Raw genomic sequence first — 27,506 nt, 5'->3', positions numbered from 1 at the left:
ACGTATTGAGGATGAAAGTACAGACTTCCTTTCTTTCCAAATTAGAAGACAATTAGGAACGCAAAAATAGAAATCTAATACAATTAAATCTCACTTTCGAATTTTGTAGATGAGAGTGAATGTCGGAAACATTTTACTTACAAATATTTTGTTACATTTTATGTATTTAACATTTTGTATATTTTGTAAGATTTTATGCAAGTAACGTAGAGTTTTGCGGTGGTGCTGTTGTCAAATAATGTTTAAAACTGTTTAAATCTTCACTAAGCGACTTTTCAGGTATTACTTTTTAGGAACTTTTTAATTGCATGTTCTTTTCGTCATTTATTTCATCCTTGTAAAACAAGTCCTTTGCCTTAATTTCATGACCATTCACTTATAAGAAAATCGTTTACTTTTCAGATGCCCCTGGCTCGTATTCGCCTCCGGCGTTGGCTTCTTACGGTTCTACTCACTAGTGCACTTCGAGCAATCGACGGCCAGTGCCCGTGGGAAGGATCCCCCGACCTTCACGCATCCTGCGTCTGTGCTTTAAATCTAGCAACAGACTTGTCTGTTCAATGTGATGAGGTATAATTTATTTATTTTTATGTATCTATTATTATTATATTTGGTTAAATCAGGCAGCATGCAATCATTTAATCAATTATTTTTGTTTATTTAAGGTGGACTTTCCAGCACTATTGGCGGCTTTAAATTCGAGCACTAAAAATGTGGCAATTGATCTCCTTTACATAAATAATTCAACGATTCCTGTTCTCGCAAATGATATGTTTGCAAATCTAAAGATACATAATCTTCAGATATCAACTTGTAAAATGAAGAAGATCGAAGACGACGCCTTCAGAGGACAAAGCGCATATCTCAAGAATTTAAATTTGCAAGATAATGAATTAACAGAAGTCCCGGTCAAAGCTTTAAAGATGCTCACAAATCTATCTCTATTAGACATATCTAAAAATCGTATCACTCACATAAACAATCACGCATTCATCACACTTAGAAAACTGACGACACTAAAAATATCAGACAATAATGTAACTTTGGAATCGCTAGCATTGTCGGGATTGGAAAATTCATTAAAAAATTTAAATCTTAAAGGTACGAAACAAAAAGTGGTCCCTGAATGTATTCGAGGTCTACGAAATTTGGCGTTTTTAGACCTTTCTCAGAACAGTATAAGAGAATTACCAGGTCCTGATGGTAAAGGAACTTTTGAAGGACTAGATTCGTTAACAGCTTTAAATCTGGAGAGAAATCTTATCGTTACATTAAGAGAAGATGCGTTTATGGGGATAAAATCAACGTTAACTTCTTTAAGCCTATTAAATAATCTACTGCCAGAATTTCCCACTGCGGCAATCGGTACACTTACTGATTTGAGGGTCCTCGATATTGGATTTAATCTATTAAATAGACTACCCACTGATGCATTTTTGAATAATCCATCTATAACCCTTTTGGCTTTAGACGGAAATCCATTGCCAACAGTCCCTGTAGAAGCCTTCATTCACCTTAATCAAACTTTGCGAGGATTAAGTTTAGGGGGCCGCTTTTTGAACTGCGACTGTAGGTTACGATGGATCATTGAATGGATACATAATGGAGAGCTTCAAGTTACATCTAGGGAAAGAAACCCTCAATTTTGTGGTCATCCTCCTAATTTTCGTGAGCGAGGATTTTACAGTTTTGAACCGAATGAATTAGTATGCGAAAATGACAAAAATACAACAGCCGAACAATCAACAACACACAAATTAATAGATTTACTACCAAATCCCAGCACAACAGTATCAAGCACAACTTCTCGTGAAACAGTTATTAGCTCTTCGACGGAATTTTATAGTACAACATCTGTTACCAATAGTCAAACATCGTCAAAACCTATAACCACACAACCTTCTCCATCAACCACAGTCCGACCGGGACGTATTCCTTCAGTACGACCAGCTTCACCAATTTGGCGTCACGCACCGAATCAACGTCCACCTCTAATAATGAATTTTCCACAACAAAAGTCCAAAATAGATGATTCAAAGGAGGTCATAGTAAAAAACGCTTATAGACAAGATAACTCTGTGGTAATACATTGGGATTCAGATGTCGCAAATATTCTGGGCTTCCGAGTTGTATATCGCCTTTTTGGAGACAAAAGTTTCAAACAAGGACCTCCATTAGAAGCCAGTGAGCGAGAATTCAAGATAAAGAGCGTCCCATCTCAGGTAATAATTACAACATTATGAGTATTTCATTTATAAAACATAAAATAATTGAAGTGCTCAAAATCAAACTGTGAATGACATTAAATTTTCCGAGTCCCTTGACATTTTTATTAATCATTAATCTCATTTTATTTATAGGAGTGCATCGTGGTCTGCGTGATCTCCTTAGAGGAGGTTAACGTCAGCCCAGAGACAGTGCCGTACTCTCAATGCAGAGAAGTGCGCACTGTGTCAGCAGCCGCCTCAAACATGGACAAGATTACGATAGCAGCCAGCGCTGCTATTTGCGGCACAATAGTCGTCGCGGTGTTGATCTTCGCGGCCGCATCCCGACGGCGATCTCGAACTGTACATCGTTTGCACACTCAAGCTCCAGAGAAACTACCCAACTCCTGTTGCGGCGGCCTCACGGGAACCCCGAGCCCCAATGGCCCCTTATCTTCATTAGCTACACTAGGTGCTTTTGGAAAGCAGCGTGAGTGGGATCAAGTGTCGGCTTATAGTGCACGGTCAATTCCGCGTGCACGCACATATACTGAACCAGCTCATCCAGACCCGCTGCCAGGGCGGCCTGGACGAACACGTTCACTCGCAGATGGCCAGTCACAGCACAGCTACTCGCAGTCTGGCCGATATGGAGCCCCTGGATACCCAGGAAGCTTATTAGGATCGAGAACTGGTAAGTCCAGCTTTAAGCAAAACTGAACTGCACTTGCATTTGGCTCGAACTTCCATATACAAACTTCGTTTTACGATTTTTTATGTATTTGTGTTTGATTATTTATATTTATTTACAGATCTTCGACAATCGCGCCAGTCCCTAGGGGCCGCTTCTGAACGCGCATCGCGATTGTCATTGAGCGGCGCGGCAGGAGGCGCGACGGGCGGCACTTCGGGATCGAGAAGGCGTCCACGCTCAAGGTCGCGCCCCGCAAGCCGCTACAGCGTTGGCTCCATTGGGATGGGTTACTGCGATACTTCAGATAACTGGACCGATCACGATATGGATATTTACATGGCGCGAAACCCTACGACTCGGGGAGGGCTGGTGCCGTTATAGCGTGCGAGCAGCACGGAGCGGGAAGACGAGACGTCGCGCGCGCATTGCTCGCCATCGCGGACAGTCAGCACGACCTTTATCTCGTCGTGTGTACATAAAACCCGCCCGAGGAGCCACTGGCACCAACATTACCACCGGCACAGCCGCCGATCTCAGCGATCGCGACGCAGGTGCTCACGGCAGCTGGACAGATAGTGACAACAATGGAACCTTAGATTAGAATAATTTCGTTACCGCTAACTGTCGGATGTATGTACTTAACGAAGACTGCTCAAACTTTTTTGTATGAAACTAATTGTAAATGTGTATTCTGTTTACTCTTTATCGCCTTTAGGCAAAGATTAATTTAAGAAATAGGAATGAAAAGATGTAATTTCTGGTTGACAGTAACCACTTTTATTTCAATGACATATGGGCCACTGTAATAGATCACACCATTTGAGTCAAGTTTAACCTGACCCGGAATGAAGTGCTTTACTTATTTTAGGTATGTGAATTAAGAAAATAGAACTAACTAAAAAGATTGTACATATGAGAATGTTTTGACTTCCCTTGAAGCCTAGTCACATTTCTCAATCAAGAACATTGAATCGAATTACTTTATCAATAATTTAGGTAACAGAAATATGTATTAATAGTAAGATTTTTATGAAAATAAATATATTTTTGTTAAGTAGACAATTTAGACATTGTACATATTAGATAAGAAACTAGACATAAAGTATGTTAATAGTTATTAGTTTGAAAATTACCAAATGCAAAAGAGGAGCAATCCAAATGGTGCTATTTTCCATAATGTTGAGCAACAATCCAATCAAATGTACATAAGTATGCAGTTATATTGTTGTAAAAGTGTTTATTATTTGTATAAAAAATATTACATATTAAAAGTTTTATTAAATAAAAGTCTTTCGTTAATAACTGACAATCAGGTGAAGTCTGCAGGTAAATGTTGCCTACAAAAGAGCAAGGTGAAAATCATTGGAGGAGGTCTATGTTTAGCAGCAGATGTCCTACAGCTGATATGATAAACAACCATCTCAATTTTCTCGAAACACTTATGGGAATGGAAATAAACAGGTTTTAATATTGGTGGAACAGCAGGCAAAAGCAAATACTATGGCTAAGTATAGCTACGTACCCTGGCACAAATATCCGGTGCTCCCATCTGTACTGCAACTCCTGAGTAAATTCATACCAGAGGTGTGCCAAGTACGACAATCCTCCCGCGTCGTGGAGTCGGGCAGCCGTCACCGACAGCCTCCACACCAGACCACCCTCTGGACTTGTTTTCACATAGCCACATAATTTTGGTTCACCTCCATCGGACTGAAAATTAAGGTATTAAAATTAAATATATACTTATTTCAAGTACATTATTTATACAGTGTTACAAATTTCAGGAATCCAGAAAAAAAATTGTTTGTTCTACATTACATATCAATGTGTAGTTATAATCACTGAAAGTATTTAGCAAACACTTCATCATATGGATAATAAAAATGGAAGTTCTTGCAAACTAGCTACAAAGGTATTTGCATATTCATTAATGTTTCATGTCCTCCCCGAGGGCAGAGTCACAATCCATCAATTAGGTAATTATTTTTAAATGAACATTCAAGACTACCATAACTACTGTGAGTGAGGAATAGAATCCAATTCTCTCACCTTAAATTCAACCTCCAACTTTTGAGGGTAAATGAAAGTACTGTCCTCAACAGCATCAGGAAACACATAATACAATAGTGGCATCAACAAGTCATCAGATATTGGGCCTTTGAACTCAGAGATATTAGACCCCTGGCCTATGGCAGCCTTCACCAGTTTTGAAATAGTTATGGGTGCTTCAGTGATTTTGTGCAGTGGATTCACCAACCCTAAACTTCTACTCAGACCTAGGGTGTCCATTAAAAGATTATCATTGCCAAGTAAATCCATCATTTTAGATATAGTCTCAGATAATTGACAATCAATCTTATCCCTCATTTTAAGTGTCAGAGTCCAAGAAGGAGCCATTAAAGGATCAATGTCAGAATAACTTGATGATTCAATTATAGTGCATTCTCGGAACTTTGGCCAAATTGCATTCAATAAAACACTATGTATAGGATTCTTATCAGAACCAAAAGGCAATTCAGTTAACTTTTTTACATCAAAACCGTCCACAGACAGGAACTCATTAGTGTGATTAGTCCTTTTCCAAACAAATGCATCACAGTCTTTTAATTCATACGAATACTTAGCAGATGCTACCACCGCATCCAGTGCTACAGGAGAAGCAATTTTAGACTTAAATAAGCTTGTAAGACCACTGAGATGGGAGCATTGATTTGATATGCGTTTCAGATGGATAGTATCAAAACTTGTTTTGTATTCACTATCCTCATAAAATCCTAAATAGCTCTGTTGCCAATGCTCTCTGATTTTTACAAACAATGGCAGCCCGCAATCAACATTTGCAAATGCAATATTTACAGAACTCATAACCAGCTTAATTAAACTGCCATCCAACATAGGAGAGTTCGGGCAAAGCATGAGATATCTTTTTAAACCAAACCAATTAGACACAGGGAATGGACTACCGTCACTATCGTCCATAAAGTGGGATGTAGCTACCCACAGTCCCTTTTGTATGTCTTCACGTAATGTTTTGTCATTGGACTGTTCGCCTTTACTTTTATCAACGGGGTCCAAGCTATGATAAGACAGCACAAAACTAAGGCCTTGAAAATTGAAATCTTCACTTTTGCACACCCACTTCTTTGTGTATTCTGCTGAAGGATTAGAAATTTTTGATTTAGACACCTTCCACTCATTAAGAATCTCCTCTATCCGTGCAATGAATACTTCCCACTCGGATACTGTAGTAAAGTCCTGGTGGTAAATATATTCGTCTATTTCTTCGTTCATCTTTTTTTTTATGTTTATTTACCTACTTAAATTAAACAAGAGAAATATACAGACAGCTGGTCTCGCAACAAGACTTTGACGGCATCACTTTGACAGTGACAAATACAAATCTAATCTTGCGTATATTATTTACAAACAATTTGTACCACCAATGTTACCAGATAGATTCCATTTTTTTTATTCCTTCAACAAGCTACAATATTACGTATGCATACATACATAAAATCACGCCTTTTTCCCGGAGGGGTACGCAGAGACTTAACGTACGGCAAAGGGCTGAATTTTTAATTCCCCGAAATTCTCGAGGAACTCGTGGTCCCCTTAGCGAGCCGCTACACACCATCGAAAGTGCGTAGTTTCCTGTTGGGACTAGGATATGGGGATCACCCACAGGAGTATTACCTTCTAGGGGATACGAAAGCCAGTGGTCGGAACAAGTAAATGCCAATACTAAATGCACTATTAATAAATATTTTATATCTTTTGCGAATGCCTTCTTAGACCCTTCATAAATTCATAGTTTCCATAGTTACGAGAACAAAACAAACACATACATCAACCTACCCCATTATTTACAAAATGTTTCGTGGCGATAATTCTCATTCGTTAAGTTATGAACAACAGGCAAAGTTCATTCAAGATCGTATTACAAATGTAGAAAAAAACTTTGGAGAATTATGTGTCGCCTTTGGAGACTATGCAAGGAAAACTGCAAGGTAAACATGTACTTACATCACTATGCCCATGATTGAATGACATGGTTTTCGGCTTAGCTCTTCAAGACTTATGGAATGTCCTACTTCATATATATTTCTCCATTGTTCTGCAGGTTGCGTGATATGGGCGATGAACTAAGTAAAGTCTTAAAAGACTATGCTAACAATGAAATTGTTAACAAATCTTTGAGCACAGGGCTGGAAAACCTCTCTGTTACACTGACTGCCATAGAAGAATATAGAAATTGTGAAGTTCAACGGTTAGAAGCAAAGGTACTTAATTTATTTCACCTTTTGTACCTACATCTACTCATCAGTATTAAAAAGGTAACAAAGTTACAGTGTAACAGTCATCGATCACACTCTACTTTGACCGATTATCGGCATCCTGAACTTTACTGTCCACATGTATGCTGTATTTTTTTTAGCAATTTGTCATTACTAAATTTACCAGGTGATCGGAGAGCTGTGCCAATATGAGCAAATATGTAAACACGCAAGAGAAGAGTTAAAGCATACAATGAACGTGAGGGAAAAGGAGTTGGCAAGAAAAAAGGTACTAGACAAGGCGCGGGAGAGGCAACCTTTTAATCGGCAACAAGTTGTACGTATTCAAATATTTTTAAATTATGTTCATGTTGTGCCGTGTGTTTCCGGTACCAATAAGAAAAAACAGGACCACTCCATCTTTTTCCTATGGATGTCGTAAAAGGGATAGACTTATAACCATTTTACGTTACGCAAGTTATTTACCGACATCTATGGGAAAGAAATGAAGTGGTCCTATTCTTTTTTCTGTTGGTGCTGGTAACCACACACGTCACGTTTTGCATTATAATTATTTTACTTTACATTTATAAACTTAATTATATCTAGACGTATGCAGAGTCAGAACTATTGAAGGCCTCTGCAGAAATGTCCCGTACTGCGAAAAGTCTAAGCGAGCAGACGGAATTCTTCGAGCGGCGCAAACTGCAGCAACTGAAGACGCTGCTGACTGACTTCGTCATGGTCGAGCTGACCTTCCACGCGAGGGCCTTGGAGCTGATGACCGTGGCCCATCAGCAAATCAACGATATCAATGATAAAGCCGATCTCGAGGTGTGTCTACCTGGGGTCCATTTATGAAGCTTGTGTACTCTCTCTTTCTAATCTTTTGATTTTTCGAAGTGACAGAAAGCGAAACATACCTACTTAGTTAGGCACCGATACCCGAAACCGCCGAGCTAGCATGAAAAGAATGAATGTGGATAAAGCGAAAGATGTTTGCAAAGATCGTGGCACGTGGAAAGAAGTAGTCTCTTCCTAGCCCTCCAGGAAAAAGGCGTGATTTTATGTTTACCTAGTAGACTTAGCGTATTATGACGTTAATGAGTGTTTTCATGGATTTAAATAGCTTTAATTAAATTAGGTCATTAATTATAATATTTCGTACTGAGATGAATACATACTTATATGTACGTAGGTAGGTACAAAGATTAAGATAAACTTAAACTAAATTTATATATTTTTTGCAAAGCGTTTAGGTCTTCCAGAAGGAGAGGAACAACCGGTAAATACTTAATATAAATCTTATTTAAAGCACTAAAAATGAAACAAAAAATATCTGCAGACTCCTTTAAAATTTATATGCCTAGTAGGTGCTCACGTAGCGCTATTACTCTTTTCATGATCTACTTATAAACAAACAGACAAGACATGCATACAAACACAGTTATTAAAGAATCAACCTATTACAATAGGACTTTCATAGAGTTTGACTTATTCAATTTTATGCAGAACTTTAGAAGAAAACTTCGCTCTCCTGAGAAACAAGTGAGCACGGGCATTTCAGCGAGATCCTCGTCGTTGGCGTCGCTCATGAATTTACAGTCGCCTAGTAAAGATGAAGAAGATATGGTAATTAATGAGTGTTAAAAGTCACCTGTTAAATCGTAGCAAAAGTAGTAACTTCTTAACAAACAACACAAAGAGCCGAGGATGAGGGCGAGGGTGCCGAGAAGTACTAATCAGATAGAGAAGGTTGCCGGCACATGTACCTACCTACACCGATACGTTCCGCGGTGATGAAATAAAAGAGAAATATCTAAAGATAATTGATGAGTTTTAACATTTACCTGTTTAATCGTAGATATCATTTACCTGTTTAACAAGCAACACAAATATCTAAAACTAGGTATTTAGATGCAAACTTACTTAGGTATAAGATACATATAATATCTCGCAACCGCGCTAATTGGGACTAATGGGTGATAACCCATTAGTCCCAATTAGCCTAGAGCATAATCCCGCGTTCATTCCGCCGGTTGGGTCCTGCCAAAGAAGAACTCAGGGAGCGTCTACGTACCCATATCGACAATCAAATGCGAGACCACTTCTTGTTAACTCCAAAGACTGTTATATCTAAGTACTTATTAAACTTCAGAGATGAGAATTATAAGAAGAACTGATTACGTATTGAGAATCCAAATACAACACCCAAAACCCATATACCTAACAGATTCAGCCTCCTATAGCGATAGTGACCAAAAAGCGAGGATAGGTAGTTTTAATTCATGTTTTTTTGCGCAGAATATGAGGAAGATGAGATCGCCGGAAAAAGGATCAACTATAACGAGATCTAGTTCCCTAGCGGCGCTCATGAATCATTCATCATCCAAAGAGGAGGAGGAGACAACGGTAAAAGAATTGTTTATTTCAGTGCCTTTAAAAGACAAGAATGCTAGCAAATTTTACCATTTTAGATACGTATAGTACTTACGAGTAAAAATACTGGCGACTTTTTTAATGGATCCAGATGTCCTTTTTGAAATTTTTGTTTCCTAAATTGAGGACAAACCCTTTTTTAAACGAAGGGGAAATCCTTTTTACGGACTACCCGCCGGCCCCTGGTTTTCACCAGGAAGAGGGTGGGTCACCCGGCACCGAGTGTGCCAGCCTACCGCACTAAAACTGCTCAGGCGCTGCCTTCCTGCCATTTTGAACATATCATGGGATCGACACTGCATTCTATCATGATGCTTTCTGGCTCCCTTAGTTGCTGGCCGCCCTTGCCACCCAGGACCGGGGTGGTCCTATTGAGTCACAAGGTGCACGAACACAATATAACGGGGACTAACCTGTTGAATTTAAAAACATTCCGGTTGTGGGAAGGGAGTGAGTCGCAAGGACAAGGCAGGCAAAAATTACAAGTCCAATATGTCACAAAGTTTTAAAAAGAACCTGTTATTCTAGGAATCTGGAGATTCTGACGAAGACGATACTACGGAAGATAGCGAATCGCGTTAGAAGCCCTTGGCAGTCTACCAAACCGTGTCAATTTGTAGGCACTGGACTGATGTAGATGAAATATTTAGATGTAAGATTATTATCTAATAAAGAATTAAAACTAATTGAAATCATTTTTTCATACCACTCCATACTAACTTGTTTCAACCATATCTGTAGATACAATACATACAATAGTCACGTCTATATCCATTAGGGTGAAGACAGTGCCAACAGTCTTGCAAAGACCTTTCGGTCACGTTCAGCGGTTCTGGTGGTGTTGAGATTCAAATAGTGACAGGTTGCTAGGCCATCGCCTACAAAAGGAATCCCATACGATTTTTACTAATATAATGAATGCGTGTTCTTATTTACCTGTTAGGCTTTCAACTGCTGGAACCATTTTGATAAGGTTTATTTTTTTCCCGAAAAGTATTTTTTCCCATAGGAATGGGTTGTTTTCCCGTGGTAAAAAGTAGCCTTTGCACATTCCGGTCTCAAACAATATATCCATAACAAATTTTATCCAAATCAGTTTAGAAGTCTTAACTTTTTTATGATATTAGGTAATATGGTTTTCCACGAGAAATGAAATATACCTACATAAATGTGCCGTGTGGTTACCGGAACCAATATAGGAAAGACTAGGGCCAAGAAGCCCTGTCTACCCCGCAACGGATATAAACATCTTATATGAATATAAATGAATGAATAAAATATATATAACAATACCTAAATTCATACTTCAATAAACATTACCTCCGATTCGATCTTTGATTAATAAAGCGCCATTTACATGATGCAAGTTTCTTGCCTGTTGCATACAATAAAATTGAAGCAATAAATTACCTGCATGGTCTAAACAGTACGTAACATTTTGATCTTTTGCGCAAGTTTTGCTTACCAAAATTTTCTTTGTGTAAACAGCACTTATAAAAATTTCTTAGGCGATTCTTGCATTCAATTAGTTTTCTTTTCATTTGTCAACATGAGTGCAGTAAGTGAAGGTGTGTTAATCGTTGCTGCTCTTCTGAGACAAGAAATATTGAGAAATCGTCGTAAAAACACTTTTCTACTCTATTTTTTAATAAATATTCTTTACAAAACCTTCCAACACTTGAATGAAAAATTTGACAACGCCAATACGTGCAATACTTGAAGCAACCCGCCAATAAATGGTACACGCACATACAACTCTCTGTTTAGACAAGTCAAAACTTGAAAGCAAATATCTCCTAAACATTATTGTATTGGTCTAAACAAAAGACATTTGCAACTATTTTTTGTCAAGACTTGCATTCAATAATTGCGTTAATTTTTTTACTTGTATCCACATGTAAACAGTTGCGTACAATTCTTGAAGGGCAATTAATGCACGTAATTTATTGCATTCAATAATTGCACTTGAATGTACAAGAAAATTGTATCGTCTAAATCAGATTGATCATGTTCAATATTTTTTTAATTTTATACAGATTAGCCAAAACACAAAACCATGTTTTTCCTTATCAACCATTTGATTTAAACATATTTAGAATATAACTAGAGTTTACTTCATTACTATGCAGAGTTACCCTATCTTTTTGCGCCATACAGTACCAGGTACCTGCAATAAATCAATAAGCACTACCTGGTACAATGTGGTACTGGGAAATAAGATCAAAAAAATAATTAGGATAGCCTTTATTCATAAAATAACAAACAATTAAAAACAAAGGTTAAAATAAGTTTGGCCTTTTATGTACATGTAACATGGTGAGACTTTCAATAAAATTGTCATTGAGAGGATGTATTTGGCTTATTTATATGCAGTATCTTTTTCAACTATTTGTAGATTAGATCAAATTTACTTGTAGGTTTCCTAATTTCAATTGACCTATACCAGTGCATGTAAGCAGAAATCACATTCCAATGGCAGTGCCAGATTTTGTTCTTTCCTCAGCCTTTCTAATTTATTTAATGGATAAATTAGTATGTTTTTGACAAATAAAATCATATACCAATCCAATCTATAAAGAAAACTGAATTCGTTTATTACAGTACTTAACCTTGAATAAATACTTCTGTGAACTTGTCTTTAGTATCTTCCTTTACATTATGTGCAATTGATGAAAAATCTAAGATTGAAAATATCGTTTAAATTAGTAATACCATAAAAATATATACATATTTTATACATAAAAATATATACATATTTTATACATAAAAATATATACATATTTTTATATATTTGTATCAGTGAAAGAAGGTTAACTTATAGTAAATGAAATATTACATATATATGTAAGGGTATCTTCACAAATTTACAAAACTTAATGTGGCACTTACAAAATAAATGATGTTTTGTATTGTCACTTTTTTATAAATTAAAAATTATTGAACCCAGTAAAGACAAATCATGATATTGATCAGGTTGCATCTTTTTTTGCAATCATTAAAACATGTGTTTGGTGCCAGTAACTTTAGCTTCCAATACTTCTTGTCACCATTACTAAACATCAAAAATTGATATTTTCTAACATTGTCCTCTACATATAAAGCTTACTAATGTGCTAGCGCTTTGTAAAACCAAAATTACCATTGATAAATTAAAACATTTAAACATTAAAGGCACATTTCAAAACAAACCTCCTGCTTTTCCTGTTTTCATTGTCTAATACAAAATTGCATACAAATGTTTTCCTAAACAGGTATGTGACAGCTCTTATACTCTATGAAAGTGGAAAAATTTCTTTAAATTAAATAAACTATAGGGTTCTATTCTATTTTTCATTTTCAACTCCAGCTTGTGTCATAAGATCTGTAATATTTTTCTCAAGTTCATCAACTCGTGTTCCCATCTCGTCTATTCTGTTGATGATCTGATCTGACATACTCTGGAACTTGTCTTGCATATTTTGCAAAAGAGATTGTACCTGAAATAAATTACATAAACAAATATTTAACTTCTTTCTTCTTGGAGGTGTTTAAATACCCTAATGATACAAAAGGAGAGTACCTAATGAGAAGTACTTGCAAATGTTTATTCTTACAACATAATAATGTATGCATGAAATATACCATATATTATTTTTATTTCTTTTTTTACCATAAAACATACAAACATATCTTTATCTTTTATGGAGTTGACAAAGCCAACAGTCTTGAAAAGACTAAAGCCACACTCAGCTGGATAAAGATGAGAAAAAATGTTGTCATATAATTCCAAATTATTGAAATTTATTTAATACTTATTGTAATTTAAAGTGTAGTTACACAGATATATTAATTGATTAATAGAAATAATAAGATTACCTTTCGAGTCTTTGCCAGACTGTTGGCACTGTCTAACCCGCAAGGGATATAGGCGTGATTATAGTAATAAGTACTTACCTATGCATTTCTTTTGTATGTAATATGTAAACAAAACAATACAAATAGAACCCATATGCAAAGAAAAACTACTTGAAAAACAAAGATTTAATCAAGTTGTAATGCATGCATGTAACTAGAATAATTAAAATCTTGGTTAAAACTTACATACTGCGTTACCTCCTGCATGTTTTTAGGATCATTAGCTGGGGTCGAGTAAGTTCCTTCGACTTCACTCGTTGGTGGTTCTATCTTTGGTTCTGCCATTGCTTGAATTTTTTACTACTTTTAAAATAGCTTATGTAATACAAGACCGCAAGGACCGACAATGAACGATAAATGAAAACTAAAAAGAGGCGTTTATTTCGTCGCTAGGTTGCTGTACATATTTTTCTTGGATACACCAAACCAATACAATAAGAGTGGCGTTCTATTACAATTATATCGTTTACACAACGTTGTGCCTATTCGACAACGCAAACGTTGTAGCCGACTTTGACAACAATCTATTTCTACAACGTCATATTCAATGTTGTCTTCCGTCGTGTCGTGGCATTGTTGACGGAGAAGTAAAAATATAAACGACGACAACGGAAGGAACGGATAAATACCTCTCTCTCTCTGCCGCTCGCCGAGCGTGGGTAAAGTATAAAGGAAAGTTTATTTTATTTTCATACATAAATATGATAATCTTTATCCCTTATGGGGTAGACAGAGCCAACAGTTTTAAGATGCTGAAAGACCACGTCTTAAAGAAGAATCTCAAGTATATTAGCCTATCCCTTAACCTCCTTTTATGACACACGTCCTTGGGAAAGAGAAAGTGGTCCTATTCTTAAGTACCAGAAACTACACGGTATTTTATTTCCGAGTTCCGAGTTCGATCAACGAACTAGTATATCTACCTCATTACAACTGTAAATTGAAATCGTTGTGAGATAAAACCTATTTGTTATGGACGTTGGTTGACAATTACATACATACATACATATGGTCACGTCTATATCCCTTGCGAGGTAGACAGAGCCAACAGTCTTGAAAAGACTGATAGGTTACGTTCAGCTAGGATGCTAGCCCATCGCCTACAAGAGGAATTCTAAGTTTAAGGCCACACGTTCAGTTATTTAACTTAATGACGAATTGAGATTCAAATAGTGACAGGTTGCTAACCCATTGCCTAAAAAATAATCCCAAGTTTGTAAGCCTATCCATTAGTCGCCTTAGTTGAAAAATAAATCGCTTTGAAAAATAATTCTGACAAATTCGTGACAACGTTAGCAACGTTTCGTTGTGTTATATACAAAACGCACAACGACGCACAAGTTCAAAGTTGATATTAGTTTGACAATGACAATTGTAACAACAGTCTGTCTACCTACGCGTCTATGCAACACCACGTCACAGACACCAAGTCTACGTTGAATGTCTGATGAAAAACCACGGATTAAAGTAATAATACAATGGGTATGCCAATACACTTACAAAAACGTTCTCCGCGTACTTGAACCACGCGAACACTTTTATTTTTTACAAAACAGTCTCTCAAAAAGTAATAAACTGAGTTGTTGCCCCACGAATTAAAAAATTCTGTTGACAAATCCAACATACAATTTAACATTTTGTAGCTTTGTGTACAAAAATGGAACGTATGACGAAGGATAATTTAAAAATAATGATAGCCTAGACGCCCATGCCCAATAGACATTACGTATCTATTTATGGGCAAGTTTACTTTATCCAGTTCCAGACTCCTGAGTCTTAACTTTGCCATACTGCGTGCCCTAGCCTATCACATGTAACATTTATTGGGCAAATACTTTTGTATGTAGTGGTATATTTTCTAGACTTCTATATAAAGAAAAAAAGACAAACCAACCAAATGTCAGTGTTATTTTGACGTTGGCGGAAAGCGGAATGTAAAGTACAACAGCAGCAACAAACAGCAGCCTGCAGCAGCAACTGAAATGAAATTCCAGCAGTCCAGTGATACATGTTGTAAATTTAATTTAATATGAATGGTTCATGTGTTATCTAATTGAATAGAATAATCCCATAAATTGTTAGTTTGAAATTTAAGGGAAAGTATATATATCAATAAATAAAAAAACTATATACACAAAACGACACCATGATGAATTCAAAGGGAGATATTCAAATTGATTTAGTACAAGTTAAAAAAGATATTCAACGAGGATTACGAGAGTGTGTAGATAGAGGTCTTACGCAAACTACTAAATGGCTTGCCGAGTTAAATTACGCTTTAAGAGAACATAAAACTCCTGATGAACCTATTGTTTATGATGATGGTATTGCTACAGAAGAAAAAGAATCGTACACACTGGCGAAAAGTTACTTTGACTGTGAAGAGTTTGACAGAGCTGCTCACTTCTTGGAAAGCTGTACAAGTCCGAAATGCGTCTTTCTTCACAAGTATTCTCAGTACATGTCAAGTGAAAAGAAACGATTGGTTGGTACATGGGATTCAGTCACTGAAAACACAGAATCAACCCAAGTATTGTTAGATCTGCTTTCTTTCTTCAAGGTATGAAAATTATTAACTTTATTCCAACACATTGTTCAGTTGTATCCTTTATCTCAGCAAAATGTTTTTATCAAAAAGCCCTTTTAAATTTTTAGGCTAACCGTAACAATTTGGACGGGTACCTGTTGTACTTAGAAGGAGTTGTTTTGAAGAAGCTAGATCTCCGCAGTCAAGCTGTAACTGTACTGCAGGCTTCCTTAGCGGCAGCCCCTACATTATGGGCTGCTTGGGTTGAACTGGCTGGCCTTGCCAATGAGTATGAGGCTTTGGATTCTCTGCAATTGCCCAAGCATTGGATGACATACTTCTTTGCTGCACATGCGTTTATTGAGCTGAAGTTATCAGACCAAGCTTTGGAGGCATACACAATGCTGGCAGCAGCTGGATTTGAGAAAAGCACATACATAACTGCACAAATGGCTATTGCTCATCATGACAGAAGAGGTATTAAAAGGTTTTTTAGCTAAATAATGCTTCTGATTGAGGGACAAATAACTGGTTACAGTAAGCTAAAGGAATCTTTGTTTGAAAAAGAGACATTGTATTAGAAAAGTGCATATGTTTTGTGCTGTGTGATTCCTAGCACTTTAGAATATGACCACTCCCGCTCTTTCCCATTGGATATCATTACAGGAATAGGAACAGTCATCTAGTTTTTACCATGCTTCAATATGGATAAGGTTTCCCAGCAAAGGCAGAGAGACAAGCAAGAGACTACATCTACCTACTTTCCACGTCACTCTCTAACACAATCTGTAAAAAGTTTCACTACATATTTCAAAACTTATTTCAGATGTGGATTCATCACTAATGCTGTTCCGCGAGCTGTACCAGAGTGACCCGTACAGACTGGACAACTGGGATGTTTACTCCCACCTCCTGTACCTTAAGGAAAAGAGAATGGAGCTGGCTGATCTCGCTCAGAAGGCTGTGGCCATAGACAAATACAGAGTTGAGACTTGCTGTGTCATAGGTTAGTTTAGACATTTTAACAAGTAAGTTAGTTAAGTTCGGGTGTTCGGGTTCCCCTGCAAAGGTTGCAGAGGATAAAAAAGCCGCTTCGAAACCTGATGTACTCAATCTTGGATCTGAAGATGTAACTGAAATTTAAGCCAAGTGAAAGAAGATTAATATTACTTTTGGACTATCACTTCGCCAGCCAGCCAGCCTCATATGGTTACAATTACAAGAACTTAAGCCTGCCCAAGTCTCATGATAGACAAAATCTCATGCATTTTTCCCACGACTTTCGACGTAAAAGTTCACTGACAACTGTTCTGTTTTAGGGTGAATGCTGTCTCTATACCAAATTTCATCAAAATCGGTTCAGTGATTTAGGCATGAAAGCGGAACAAGCAGACAAAGTTACTATCGGATATATAATATTAGGAACCTGTAAAATCTTCAGTATAGCAAAATTAATGAAACTGAATTTTAATACTATGTTTACTATTGTTGTTTCTGCTAACGTCAAATTGGACTTATCTATAACCAAAGTTATGGTACAATTCGTACTAATTGTTGCTTAAATTTTTTATTCTAGGTAATTACTACAGTTTGAGAAGTGAACATCAGAAGGCGGTGATCTACTTTCAAAGAGCTCTGTCATTAGATCCTCAATATTTGTCAGCTTGGATCCTCATGGGGCACGAATTTATAGAATTACAGAATTCTAATGCAGCCATTCAGTGTTACAGACATGCAATAGGTAAGTGCAACAATCATACTAATACATTACAAACTAATTTTAAATACAACTAATTTAATAAATTTGAGATTCTGCTTTGAACGATGGGCTAGCAACCCCTCACTGTTGGAATTACTACTCCATCATTAAACCATACAACTAAACATGACCTTTCAGTCTTTTGGAGACTGCTAGCTCTGTCTACCTCGTAAGGGATAAAGCTGTGATTATTTGTATGTTTTTACTATAAACAAATTCATCTTGCCTTGGAAAGATATATAATATAATATTAAAGATACAAAACTGAAGTCTCTGATAGCTGCTTGAAGCTATTACACAAACTAATTTATTTTTATAGGTTGATGATGCTACGAAGACGCACGACGTGATTGTTTACCTATCGCGAAATGAATTTAAATGAATTAACAAAAACGAGTTCAGTTCAACAAGGAGAAGTTGTTTTTTTATTGATAAGAGTATAGAATTCGTACATTTCCACACTAAAATAAAGAGAAAATATTTGTATGTTTGACTAAACTCAAAAATAAGTGAACCGATTTTGATGAAATTTCGTAAACAGCTAGAATAGACCTTTAGGAATAACATAGTTTAACATACTTTTTTCTGAAAATTCCCATGGGAGTGAAGCTCTACGAAAAAGCTAGTAAATAATATATCTAAAATACCGAAAAATATTGATACCTACAACTTAAAATCTTGAAACATTATTGATGTATTTATAGATATTTACAAAAATTCATACAATAAAACCACAGGATAACTTGGACACAAATGCAATGTATTTTAATGGTGCGCGCGTATGGGAAGCCTCACAACAGATAAACAATAACAAGAAGGAGTTTGTATAACATCTCAAACTTCTTTGTACATATATATCAATGATCCAATTTTATTTTACAGATGTGAACAGGAACGATTACAGGGCTTGGAACGGCCTAGGCCAGGCATATGAAATTCTTGGTCTGAATGGCTACTGCATATACTATTACTCGCGGGCCGCACAACTTAAGCCTGACGACTCAAGGATGTTGGTGTCTCTTGGAGAAGCTTACGAGAAGATGGACAAGATACCCAATGCACTGAAATGTTATTATAAGGCGCATAGCACAGGCGATATAGAGGGCATGGCTTTATTCAAATTGGCTAAGTAAGTAGTGATAAGAATTTTTTGGTTTAACTCCCAATGATGAATGGTTTATGCATGACCTTAGATATACTATCCTACATTTGGATGGACAGATATTTAAAAAAATATATTTTATGTTCTTCTCAGTTTAAATGACTTATAGTATTCACTGTAAACCAACAAATGCGCCAAAAATACTCAGTTGTAGGATTTCCAAAAGGTTTCGGGTTCCATCCTTGGTCAGGGGCATAATGGAAAATGTTTATTTTCTGATTGACCTGAGTCTTGGAATTTTTTTCTGTTTTAGAGTTAGTATCCCATAAAACAAGTCTTGAACTTAGTTTGAGGTTAACTCAATCTGTGTATTTTTTGTCCAAGTTTGCTTAATTTATATCAATTCGAACAGGCTCTACGAGAAATCCAACATGCCGAACAGCGCTGCGGCGGCGTACACGGCGGCGTGCCAGGACCCCGCGAACTCCGGCAGCAAAGAACTGCCTTCAGCGCAGCGGTACCTCGCGCAGTACTACCTCCGGTTCTCACTGCTGGACCACGCGGCTCACTACGCTTACAAGTGCTTGGAACACGAGAACGTAAGTGCTGCTTTTTTGTGAGGACTCGGGTGCCTCAATTTTAAATGAAGCATATACTTACGTACATATAGTCACGTCTATATCCCTTGCAGGGTAAACAGAGCCAACAGTATTGAAAAGACTGGAAGGCCACGTTCAGCTTACGTTATTATAAAAAAAAATTGATTGAATTTGGGCTAATCCTACTACTATTATAAAGGCGAAAGTTTGTATGGATGTATGGATGTTTGTTACTCTTTCACGCAAAAACTACTGAACCGATTACCATGAAATTTGGTATGTAGGTAGCTGAAGACCCAGAATAACACATAGGCTACTTTTTATCCCAGAGTTCCCGCGGGATTGATAGGCTTTCCATGCGGACGAAGTCGCGGGCGGCCTCTAGTCTTGTATAAATATATCTTGAAGAAAGTAGAAAAAGAAAGAAGTCCATGTATTGAAAATTTCCTTTCTCTTGTTACAGACCAAAGAAGCTGGTAAAAATATTCTCAAAACTATATCCGAGAAGCGACTAGCTGTGTCTTCATCTTCTTCTCAGCAAATAAGTATGCCTGAAGATCCTTCTGAGCCTGGCAAAAATGTGTCCGGGATATTGCCGCATGAGACACCCAAAACTCCACTGGCAAGCCCTAATGACACCCCCGACAGCTATTCTACACCTTTATTCGCTAGGAAAAATAACAAATTCAAAATGTAATTCCAAAAACCAAAAATAAAATGTAAATATATGTAAGTTACAATAAACCGTGTAAGCATTACATACATAATGTTGTTTATTGTATAATTTTTTCAGTTCTAGGAGGGAAATTCAAACTTAATATTTTTAAATGGGCAACTATGACTCATAATACCTATAAGTATATATAACTCAGGATAGCTGGGCACTTATGATATTGTCATGCAAAGGTACTTCATATTCGTATCAATATGACCTTTAGAAATAACAATTAATAATTTTTAATAAAAAATTTAATAGTGATTAATTTTTTACAACTTTATTATAAATTAACAGATCTTAGTGCTCAAATAGTAAAAAACAATTATATTAAGAACTAAATAAATAGCAATGTGCATTGATTAGAAAATAAAATTGTTCAAGTGAGCTCATTGTGAGTAAAAATATAAAATTACTGATTACAATCACAGATGAAATACATTTGAGAGCCATCATTACAAAATGTTTAATTCGTGAGACACTCGTTGAATTTCAATACAGTAAAATATTTACTTGTCGAATTAGAAAGTATAAAAATTAAAAGCTTAAAACGAAAAGAATTAAAGCTAACGTTGAAAATATGAAGAAAATGTCATTACAGTAAAAAAAGGAATAAACGTGTTGTATAACTTAATTATAATATAAAAAATAATTCGCGTTAGAAAGCGTCGACAAGCGAAAGGCAGCATATTAAAACCAAGATCAACTGCCAAAAGGGATCTTTTTAAAGATGAATCTACCGCGCGCTTGTCCAATTGTAAGTTGGGGGCGGTTTATGCCATAATATACTACGCTACTTCCGCTACAAACGTAGTACAACTACGGGATTGATAACAGATAATAAGATAATATAGGTCAGGTTCCTTGCTGACCTTATTTATCGTCGTGCACACAACAGCCGCAATATCGAAGTATCTTGCTTATTAAAATATCATTTATGTTTATACTAAATGATGGATACCTACCTCAATTTTCAGGCAATTAAATGTCTTTTCGGAAAAATTCCATAAAATGTGTATTAATGCATCACAATTATTTTACAATTGGTTGTTAACAATCTCTTTTACTGGAGTCTTCGGAAGGAAAAACTTAAAAATATCATTTGGCAGTTGATCAAGTAGAGAAAATACCTGCTTCAATTTGTTCATGTCTACTACGATTATTTGATACGCAAACCATTTATTAGTCAAATATTCTTAAGCAAAATTACCAGGTACATTATAAACTCAATCTAAAAATATTTATTGACAATGTTCACTAGATAAGCTGTTGCCAACTTTGTAACAAATTAAGATTATTTGTATACACTTTGTGTTGCCAAACTATGGCAAGTTGCTTTCTCCCTATGACTGTGGACGAGAGCAACAAATAATGTATCTCTATAGTGTCATAACACATAGTGCAGAATATAAACAGACTGCAATACAATGACGTTAACATCCAATCTAATTCGTATCGTCTAATGGACTTATAAGAGATACCCTAATCATCTTTCAAGGCACAGGCTGGCCATTATGTCATCGTGCTTTGCATTATAGGTACCTATAGAAAGTATACAGTTTAGTCACAATTTTATCACTAAAATATTAGCTTTGACTCTTTACATTTGTTTCCGTACTAACTACTAATTAAAATAATTTAGAATATAGCTAGGACCAGCGCATTCATAATTCATCCATACAATAATCTCTTAAAAATCGATCAAAATACTTTAGTAATTTCAAATATCGACAACTCTACTACATTAATAATTTCTTTGTAAATATTTAAGGCAGATTGAGGCACATAAGTTTACAACCATAATAAGCACATTGGGTCAGTTTTCCACTAAGATTAACCATCAACAGCAAAACATTTTATAAATTAATCGTAATTATACGTTTTAAATAAACTTTGTAGCTTGGTTTGTGCTATTGTTGCATTCATTTGTTCTCGGTCTGAGTTCACTCTCGATGTTTTCGAGAGCCTATCAGAGGAATGGATTCTTGGAGTTCACAAAACCCGCGCTATTTGTAGAAGGCTGAAATTTGAGAAAAAGAATTTGTAAATTCACACTTGTTAATGAAATTTTAAGATATTTTAAAAAACCATTAAATCAATTTCGAATACATAGATAAAATGACGTAGTAGACATCTGCTATGGACACATATATGTATATACTATACATATAAGAAGACAGCCAAAAAGCGATAATCTTGGTGCATCATCTGTGATCTCATACATATGTTGCTATATCTCATATGTTCTCATCTAAACTTTAAATTCAGATCTTTTAGTAACAATTGCAAATATTTAATTCGTAATGATAGACTTATCAATTTGGAAATACGTGAAATACCTATGAATCATCTTGAGTTGTACAAGAAGGAGTTGTATTAAAACACAGCTGATACGGAGTTCTATGAACTGTTGCAAAAACGGTTGGGAAACAAAAAGCAATAATAAAATTATCGTTTCCTGTGACTTATGCAAAAGATAAGCATACTTCATTCACTGGTATATGTATGAACTATTAAAATATTGTTAATATAATAATATTTTAGTGTCTGGTTAAAATTACAAGTGATAAGCATAATCTGCCGTCGAGGTCCAACGGTTAAATGCTTTTTGCCCAATTACGCGGAGGTCGTGGGTTCAAATAAGAGAGTGGGAATCTTCAGGCTTGAAATCCTCTAATAAAAATATTCTGAGCTTCGGTATATCAAACCGTAGGTCGAAGTCGCCGCCTGGAGAATATCCTACTACTATTATAAAGGCGAAAGTTTGTATGGATGTTTGTTACTCTTTCACGCAAAAACTACTGAACCGATTATCATGAAATTTGGTATGTAGGTAGCTGAAGACCCAGAATAACACATAGGCTACTTTTTATCCCAGAGTTCCCGCGGGATTGATAGGGTTTCCATGCGGACGAAGTCGCGGGCGGCCTCTAGTCTTTTATAAACGAAAGTCTATAAAAGATTCGCCAGATGTAATCAAGACAATATGCCTGGAGGTACAGATTAGGACGACACGAGCGGTATCTGTGAATATGACACCCACTAGATAAGAAGCATAAGCATAATCTGTATGTCTGCTTCATAGGCGATATAATATAGGACCTTAGGACTTATCAAGCTTATCTTATACGCTTTGTTCAACTGCCGTGTTCTTTAACTACGCAATTTATTATGGAGTTTTACCACAGAAGATAATATCATCCGGGATGTTCTGTGGTATAAATTCGCGTTTTGATGTAGAATGCGCTGTTTTTTTTTATTACTGCCATTGATAACTCAGCAGACATCCTCATTATACGTGTGAAAAATTAAATAATAGATAAAATAACTTTTTTTTACTTTCGCTGTTTAAAATCGGGTTGGGGTGTAAGTATAACTCAAAACATCCTACGAAAGGGTAAATAATTTTAATGTCTTATTAATAACGTCATTAAAAAATATTACAAAATAAAATAACATTAAATAACTACTTATTTAATTGCATTATTCTCATTATCATTATGAAATATTCATTTGCCGTGGCGTAATGGTGCATTATCGGGATTGAAATATGCGATTTCTCATGACGTCACGCTTCAAATTAACACCACAAGAAACTGAGATCAAATTATCACGTTCGGAAGAATATCACAACATCCCAGAATACAAATACAGTCAACATTATATCTAACTATCCTGTTTGGACCCTTATGTCGAGGTGTATAGTAGCTAAATTGCGTTCAATTCCTACAGATCGCTGTACGTAGTCGTCTATACTACAGTTCACGAATGGCTGCAGATTTAGAGCAGATCAAAAGGTTAGTAGGTGCTGACATGGTGCCAAATGTCATCTCGAACGATCGCTAATTGAAACAAGTCGATTATCACGTCTCATCGACATGCGCTTCGCGATCTCGAGTCATTACATGCGATACGCATATTATAATTATGAACGTCACGCCATTTACCAATAATTTAGAATTAATTGATTAAATAAATTGTTATTCAAGGCCTGTATGCATATAACTTGAGCTTCGCTCTATGGAGCGTAACCAAAAATCTTAATGTTTACGTCAAAGAATTCTATAAATTCTTTCAATTCGGTGGTCTTTATTGTTTACAAAACAACTTAATTTCATCAATGGCGAGAACGCAAAGTTAATTATGAAAAATTATTTATTTGTAGATAGAAATGTGAAGGTGACAACCCTGACAATGTCAAGCCATACATATAGTTTTTTTTTAAACATGCTATTCTCAAGAAATTATAAGAGTCACATGTAGTTTTTTCTATGGATAAGTTATTGTAAACATATATACATATATAAAGCTTTTCTAAGCAGATTCTTACAAAAGATAATAGTTTATATGCTGGCTGATAAAGTTGGTATTTTTATTTTATATACTCAGTCTACAGCAACATATGATATGAAATGAGTCATCATTACAAAAATGCTTGTTAGTAAATACATATAGCATCACCCCAATTTAGCAGTTATTTATAAACATTTTAATTTGCACACTAAAATTTCCTGTTAAAGTTACTAATTGGGTAACAATGAATTGACCTAGTACCACCAATGTTTCAAACTCAACCAAAAATGACTTCTTTATTTAGTATAAGTTCAACCAATAAATAGACACATAATAATTTTACAAACCTCTAATTACTTTGACTGTATGTCAACTGAAACTGGGCATAGAAAATGAACTTCGAAAATTTAGAGCACTTAGGATAATCCAAAATTCAGAGGAACATATTTGTTATATTTTGACAAACACCACATGAAAAGAAAATGAAAAAGTTACTAGTTGCCCTAATTAAAAAGATGAAAGAATTCTCACCATAAATGGATTCACTGGGACCGTATGGGTTGCCACACTCCATCCGCCATTGAACGGATTCTTACTGTTAGCAAACAGGTCATTGGTACTCGTGCTTTGGAATGGGTTTTTATTGCTTATATTACTGCCTTCCTCTGAAAGAAAATTTACTTTTAAATTGTGAACAAATTTGCAAAAAGTTTGATTTACTTTATTTGTATACATACTAAATAATCTTTCTATCTATAGTGAAACAAAAGCTTCTCTCAATTTTCAACTACATGTCTATGAGGTGAAATCAAAAACAACATGTGCAGATTTCCCAACAATTATAAAGATTCATTAATATTGAACTTACCCAAGATTTTTAAATTTTGTTGTCTCAATGCCATGTCCAAATCTGCAAGGGCAGCATAGCGATCATCTAAAAGAACATTTGATTTAAAACATGATTAATTAATGTATACTTATTAGACCAATCATTCTCATCAATATAAATAAAAATGAACTATAACATGATGCGAAGAACATTAAATTAATTTATTTTCTTGACACTTACTTGATGATGATGTGGGAGTATTGAAAGCATTGAACATAGCATTAGAAGATTGTGTTGTTACATTGTTGTTTGTGTTATTATGTTGGCTGCTGTTATAAATGTTGGCAGTTGAAAAATCAACAGGAAAACTGAAAAGAAAGTATATTTATGTTGGCATTAAAAGGATTCAGATTTCCCAAAAACATTGTCAAATCATTTTTATTTTAATTAGTGAAATAAACACAATTGTCACAGTTAACAAAACAGAATTTATGGTGCATTTCTGTTGTTGCAGACACAACATATATTTTCAAAGCAAATATTTAAAATAATAACTTACTCAGGTACAGAAGCAGTGACGGACGAGGATGTGGGCATAGCAATGTTGTTTAGCAGTGGCTGTTGGTAGTTATTTACAGGCCTAGCCACTCTGTGATTGGTGTCATTTACTGCAGGATGTATATTGTTCCCTACTTTCGCCTGACTCATTGTATTGTTATTAACTGTAGCTTTCGTCGGTTGTTGCAAAGTTGTTGAAATTGATATCAATGGAGTGGGGCTTACTGTATTATTCACTTTAACTTTTGTTTTATTCTTCAGTGATGAATTGCCATTAACAATAGTGTTGTTAACCTGGGAATCCAAGTAGTATCGTTTCTTCTCATACTTATCGGACATAAAATCTTTTACGCTTTGTTCATCGTTAAAGTTTACACTTTCACCCTGGTATAGACCTAACCACACGCGCCTGCAATAATCGTTACCCCTCGCCTTTATGAATTCTATCTCCTCTGGAGTAAAGGTGGCCATGGATATTGACTTTACTCGATGAGGCGGCGTGAGCCCACGTCTGAAATAAAATAATTATTTAAATTTTTCGTACTCAAAGGTAATGATAATAATCGTAGAGAAATAAAAAAACACCACTTACAACATTCCTGAACATTTTGAACAAACGAAAGAACCGATTGTCGTGTTAACGTACGTAGGCCCTCTTTGGTTACAGTCCAAACAATATTTGTTACCATTCAATGAAATGAGTTCACGTAAAATTTCTAAATTTTTGTCGTCCTGCTTCCGACGATTTGCAGCCATTTTTGAATGTTTGTGTGCAGTTCTGCTTGGATTGGTTGTTGCCTGAGAATGATTGATTTGTTCTATTTGTTTGTTGATGAATGAGGAGAATGATTGGAATGTTGAATGAATGATAACAACAAAAGTGTAATGACCATAGACTATGACCATAGTACGACATTTTATTTTTATGTCATTTTTCGCCAATGAAGCGAAAAACTGATCTTCTAGAAGTTAATAATTCATTATTTTTATATTGATGAGAATGATTGATAAAGTATACATTAATTAACCATGTTGTAAATCAAATTTTATTTTAGATGATCGCTATGGTAAACAAAAACTGATCTAGACTTCTAGAAGTCTAGTGTTAGGCTGTTGAGTTGTTAACGTTACCAAATTATACAAAAAGTTACGACTGAAATCGTCATAAGCGTGATATCGGTAATGTGATCTTATAAAGTTTTATAACGATATTAAATTTCGTTATATATCGTTACCAATTAACGTTTAGAATAGCGATACCAATTTTAATAAATAAAATTAGGTACCAATTTGCGTCATAAATATACTTACCGTTATATCAAATGAAAATCTTTTCTGACTTATAAAATAAAGGTACCTAAAGTTTGTCCATCGCAACACAACTGTACGATACGGGACGCGATTGAAAGTGTTCATGGCGAATCCGTCATTAAATCAACGAAAACAGTGGTTATGTAACAATCGATACCTTTTACTATTAACTTATATCATCATCAGTCGTTACTGGTGATGATATAAGTTATATGAATTTACCGGTAAATACAAAAAAATTCTTAACGATTTCTTTTGCCGTTAATAACGGGTAAAGGTTACCAGCATAACGGTACTTAATTTAT

General features: G+C 35.6%; 6 protein-coding genes across 6 annotated transcripts in view; 3 read left to right on the top strand and 3 right to left on the bottom strand.

The window, feature by feature from the left end:
- LOC106129026 (rab3 GTPase-activating protein catalytic subunit) overlaps positions 1–6,272 on the bottom strand; it is a 38,539-nt gene extending 32,267 nt beyond the window's left edge. Inside the window, exons 1-2 of the mRNA XM_013327459.2 lie at positions 4,951–6,272; positions 4,424–4,611 (exon numbers count right to left, since the gene is read on the bottom strand). Of these exons, the coding sequence (XP_013182913.2) occupies positions 4,424–4,611; positions 4,951–6,192 (1,430 nt within the window). The 5' untranslated portion in view covers positions 6,193–6,272. The remainder of the gene's footprint in view (positions 1–4,423; positions 4,612–4,950) is intronic.
- Positions 403–4,163, top strand: LOC106129025 (leucine-rich repeat and immunoglobulin-like domain-containing nogo receptor-interacting protein 1). Its single transcript, XM_013327458.2, has 4 exons — positions 403–570; positions 666–2,222; positions 2,361–2,901; positions 3,020–4,163. The coding sequence occupies exons 1-4, from the start codon at positions 403–405 to the stop codon at positions 3,280–3,282; spliced, it is 2,529 nt and encodes an 842-aa protein (XP_013182912.2). The 3' UTR covers positions 3,283–4,163.
- A 146-nt stretch (positions 6,273–6,418) lies between the features above and the next one.
- Positions 6,419–10,243, top strand: LOC106143674 (CBY1-interacting BAR domain-containing protein 1). The gene is made up of 7 exons (XM_013345809.2): positions 6,419–6,908; positions 7,022–7,181; positions 7,363–7,512; positions 7,785–8,009; positions 8,688–8,807; positions 9,480–9,587; positions 10,143–10,243. Exons 1-7 carry the CDS (start codon positions 6,772–6,774, stop codon positions 10,194–10,196), a joined length of 954 nt encoding a protein of 317 aa, XP_013201263.2. The 5' UTR covers positions 6,419–6,771; the 3' UTR covers positions 10,197–10,243.
- Positions 10,244–12,382: 2,139 nt separating this feature from the next.
- Positions 12,383–13,987, bottom strand: LOC106143643 (heat shock factor-binding protein 1). Its single transcript, XM_013345772.2, has 2 exons — positions 13,695–13,987; positions 12,383–13,090 (listed from the first exon to the last, which is right to left on the bottom strand). The coding sequence occupies exons 1-2, from the start codon at positions 13,791–13,793 to the stop codon at positions 12,938–12,940; spliced, it is 252 nt and encodes an 83-aa protein (XP_013201226.1). The 5' UTR covers positions 13,794–13,987; the 3' UTR covers positions 12,383–12,937.
- Positions 13,988–15,343: 1,356 nt separating this feature from the next.
- LOC106143642 (cell division cycle protein 23 homolog) lies at positions 15,344–20,253 on the top strand. Its single transcript, XM_013345771.2, has 7 exons — positions 15,344–16,068; positions 16,164–16,512; positions 16,862–17,041; positions 17,612–17,776; positions 18,677–18,923; positions 19,309–19,495; positions 19,959–20,253. Exons 1-7 carry the CDS (start codon positions 15,655–15,657, stop codon positions 20,190–20,192), a joined length of 1,776 nt encoding a protein of 591 aa, XP_013201225.1. The 5' UTR covers positions 15,344–15,654; the 3' UTR covers positions 20,193–20,253.
- Positions 20,254–20,446: 193 nt separating this feature from the next.
- Positions 20,447–26,733, bottom strand: LOC106129056 (arf-GAP domain and FG repeat-containing protein 1). The gene is made up of 6 exons (XM_013327495.2): positions 26,483–26,733; positions 25,892–26,401; positions 25,573–25,700; positions 25,372–25,437; positions 25,035–25,168; positions 20,447–22,230 (listed from the first exon to the last, which is right to left on the bottom strand). Exons 1-6 carry the CDS (start codon positions 26,644–26,646, stop codon positions 22,180–22,182), a joined length of 1,053 nt encoding a protein of 350 aa, XP_013182949.1. The 5' UTR covers positions 26,647–26,733; the 3' UTR covers positions 20,447–22,179.
- Positions 26,734–27,506: the final 773 nt, after the last annotated feature.

The sequence above is a fragment of the Amyelois transitella genome, chromosome 2 (genome assembly GCF_032362555.1).
Source record: "Amyelois transitella isolate CPQ chromosome 2, ilAmyTran1.1, whole genome shotgun sequence".
NCBI classification, from domain to species: Eukaryota; Metazoa; Arthropoda; class Insecta; order Lepidoptera; family Pyralidae; genus Amyelois; species Amyelois transitella.
Note: the sequence above shows the minus strand (reverse complement) of the source record. Positions and strands in the feature narration are given on the sequence as shown.

Coding starts and splice junctions, on each gene's coding strand:
- LOC106129025 (XM_013327458.2), top strand. CDS start 403: ATGCCCCTGGCTCGTATTCGCCTCCGGCGTTGGCTTCTTACGGTTCTA. Junction 571..665: donor TGTCTGTTCAATGTGATGAG/GTATAATTTATT, acceptor TGTTTATTTAAG/GTGGACTTTCCAGCACTATT. Junction 2,902..3,019: donor CTTATTAGGATCGAGAACTG/GTAAGTCCAGCT, acceptor ATTTATTTACAG/ATCTTCGACAATCGCGCCAG.
- LOC106143674 (XM_013345809.2), top strand. CDS start 6,772: ATGTTTCGTGGCGATAATTCTCATTCGTTAAGTTATGAACAACAGGCA. Junction 7,513..7,784: donor CTTTTAATCGGCAACAAGTT/GTACGTATTCAA, acceptor AATTATATCTAG/ACGTATGCAGAGTCAGAACT. Junction 8,010..8,687: donor ATGATAAAGCCGATCTCGAG/GTGTGTCTACCT, acceptor AATTTTATGCAG/AACTTTAGAAGAAAACTTCG.
- LOC106143643 (XM_013345772.2), bottom strand. CDS start 13,793: ATGGCAGAACCAAAGATAGAACCACCAACGAGTGAAGTCGAAGGAACT. Junction 13,091..13,694: donor TGCAGGAGGTAACGCAGTAT/GTAAGTTTTAAC, acceptor AATTTATTTCAG/GTACAATCTCTTTTGCAAAA.
- LOC106143642 (XM_013345771.2), top strand. CDS start 15,655: ATGATGAATTCAAAGGGAGATATTCAAATTGATTTAGTACAAGTTAAA. Junction 17,042..17,611: donor TGAGACTTGCTGTGTCATAG/GTTAGTTTAGAC, acceptor TTTTTATTCTAG/GTAATTACTACAGTTTGAGA. Junction 17,777..18,676: donor GTGTTACAGACATGCAATAG/GTAAGTGCAACA, acceptor TTTATTTTACAG/ATGTGAACAGGAACGATTAC.
- LOC106129056 (XM_013327495.2), bottom strand. CDS start 26,646: ATGGCTGCAAATCGTCGGAAGCAGGACGACAAAAATTTAGAAATTTTA. Junction 25,438..25,572: donor TACTCCCACATCATCATCAA/GTAAGTGTCAAG, acceptor ATGTTCTTTTAG/ATGATCGCTATGCTGCCCTT. Junction 22,231..25,034: donor TCCCAGTGAATCCATTTATG/GTGAGAATTCTT, acceptor CTCAAATTTCAG/CCTTCTACAAATAGCGCGGG.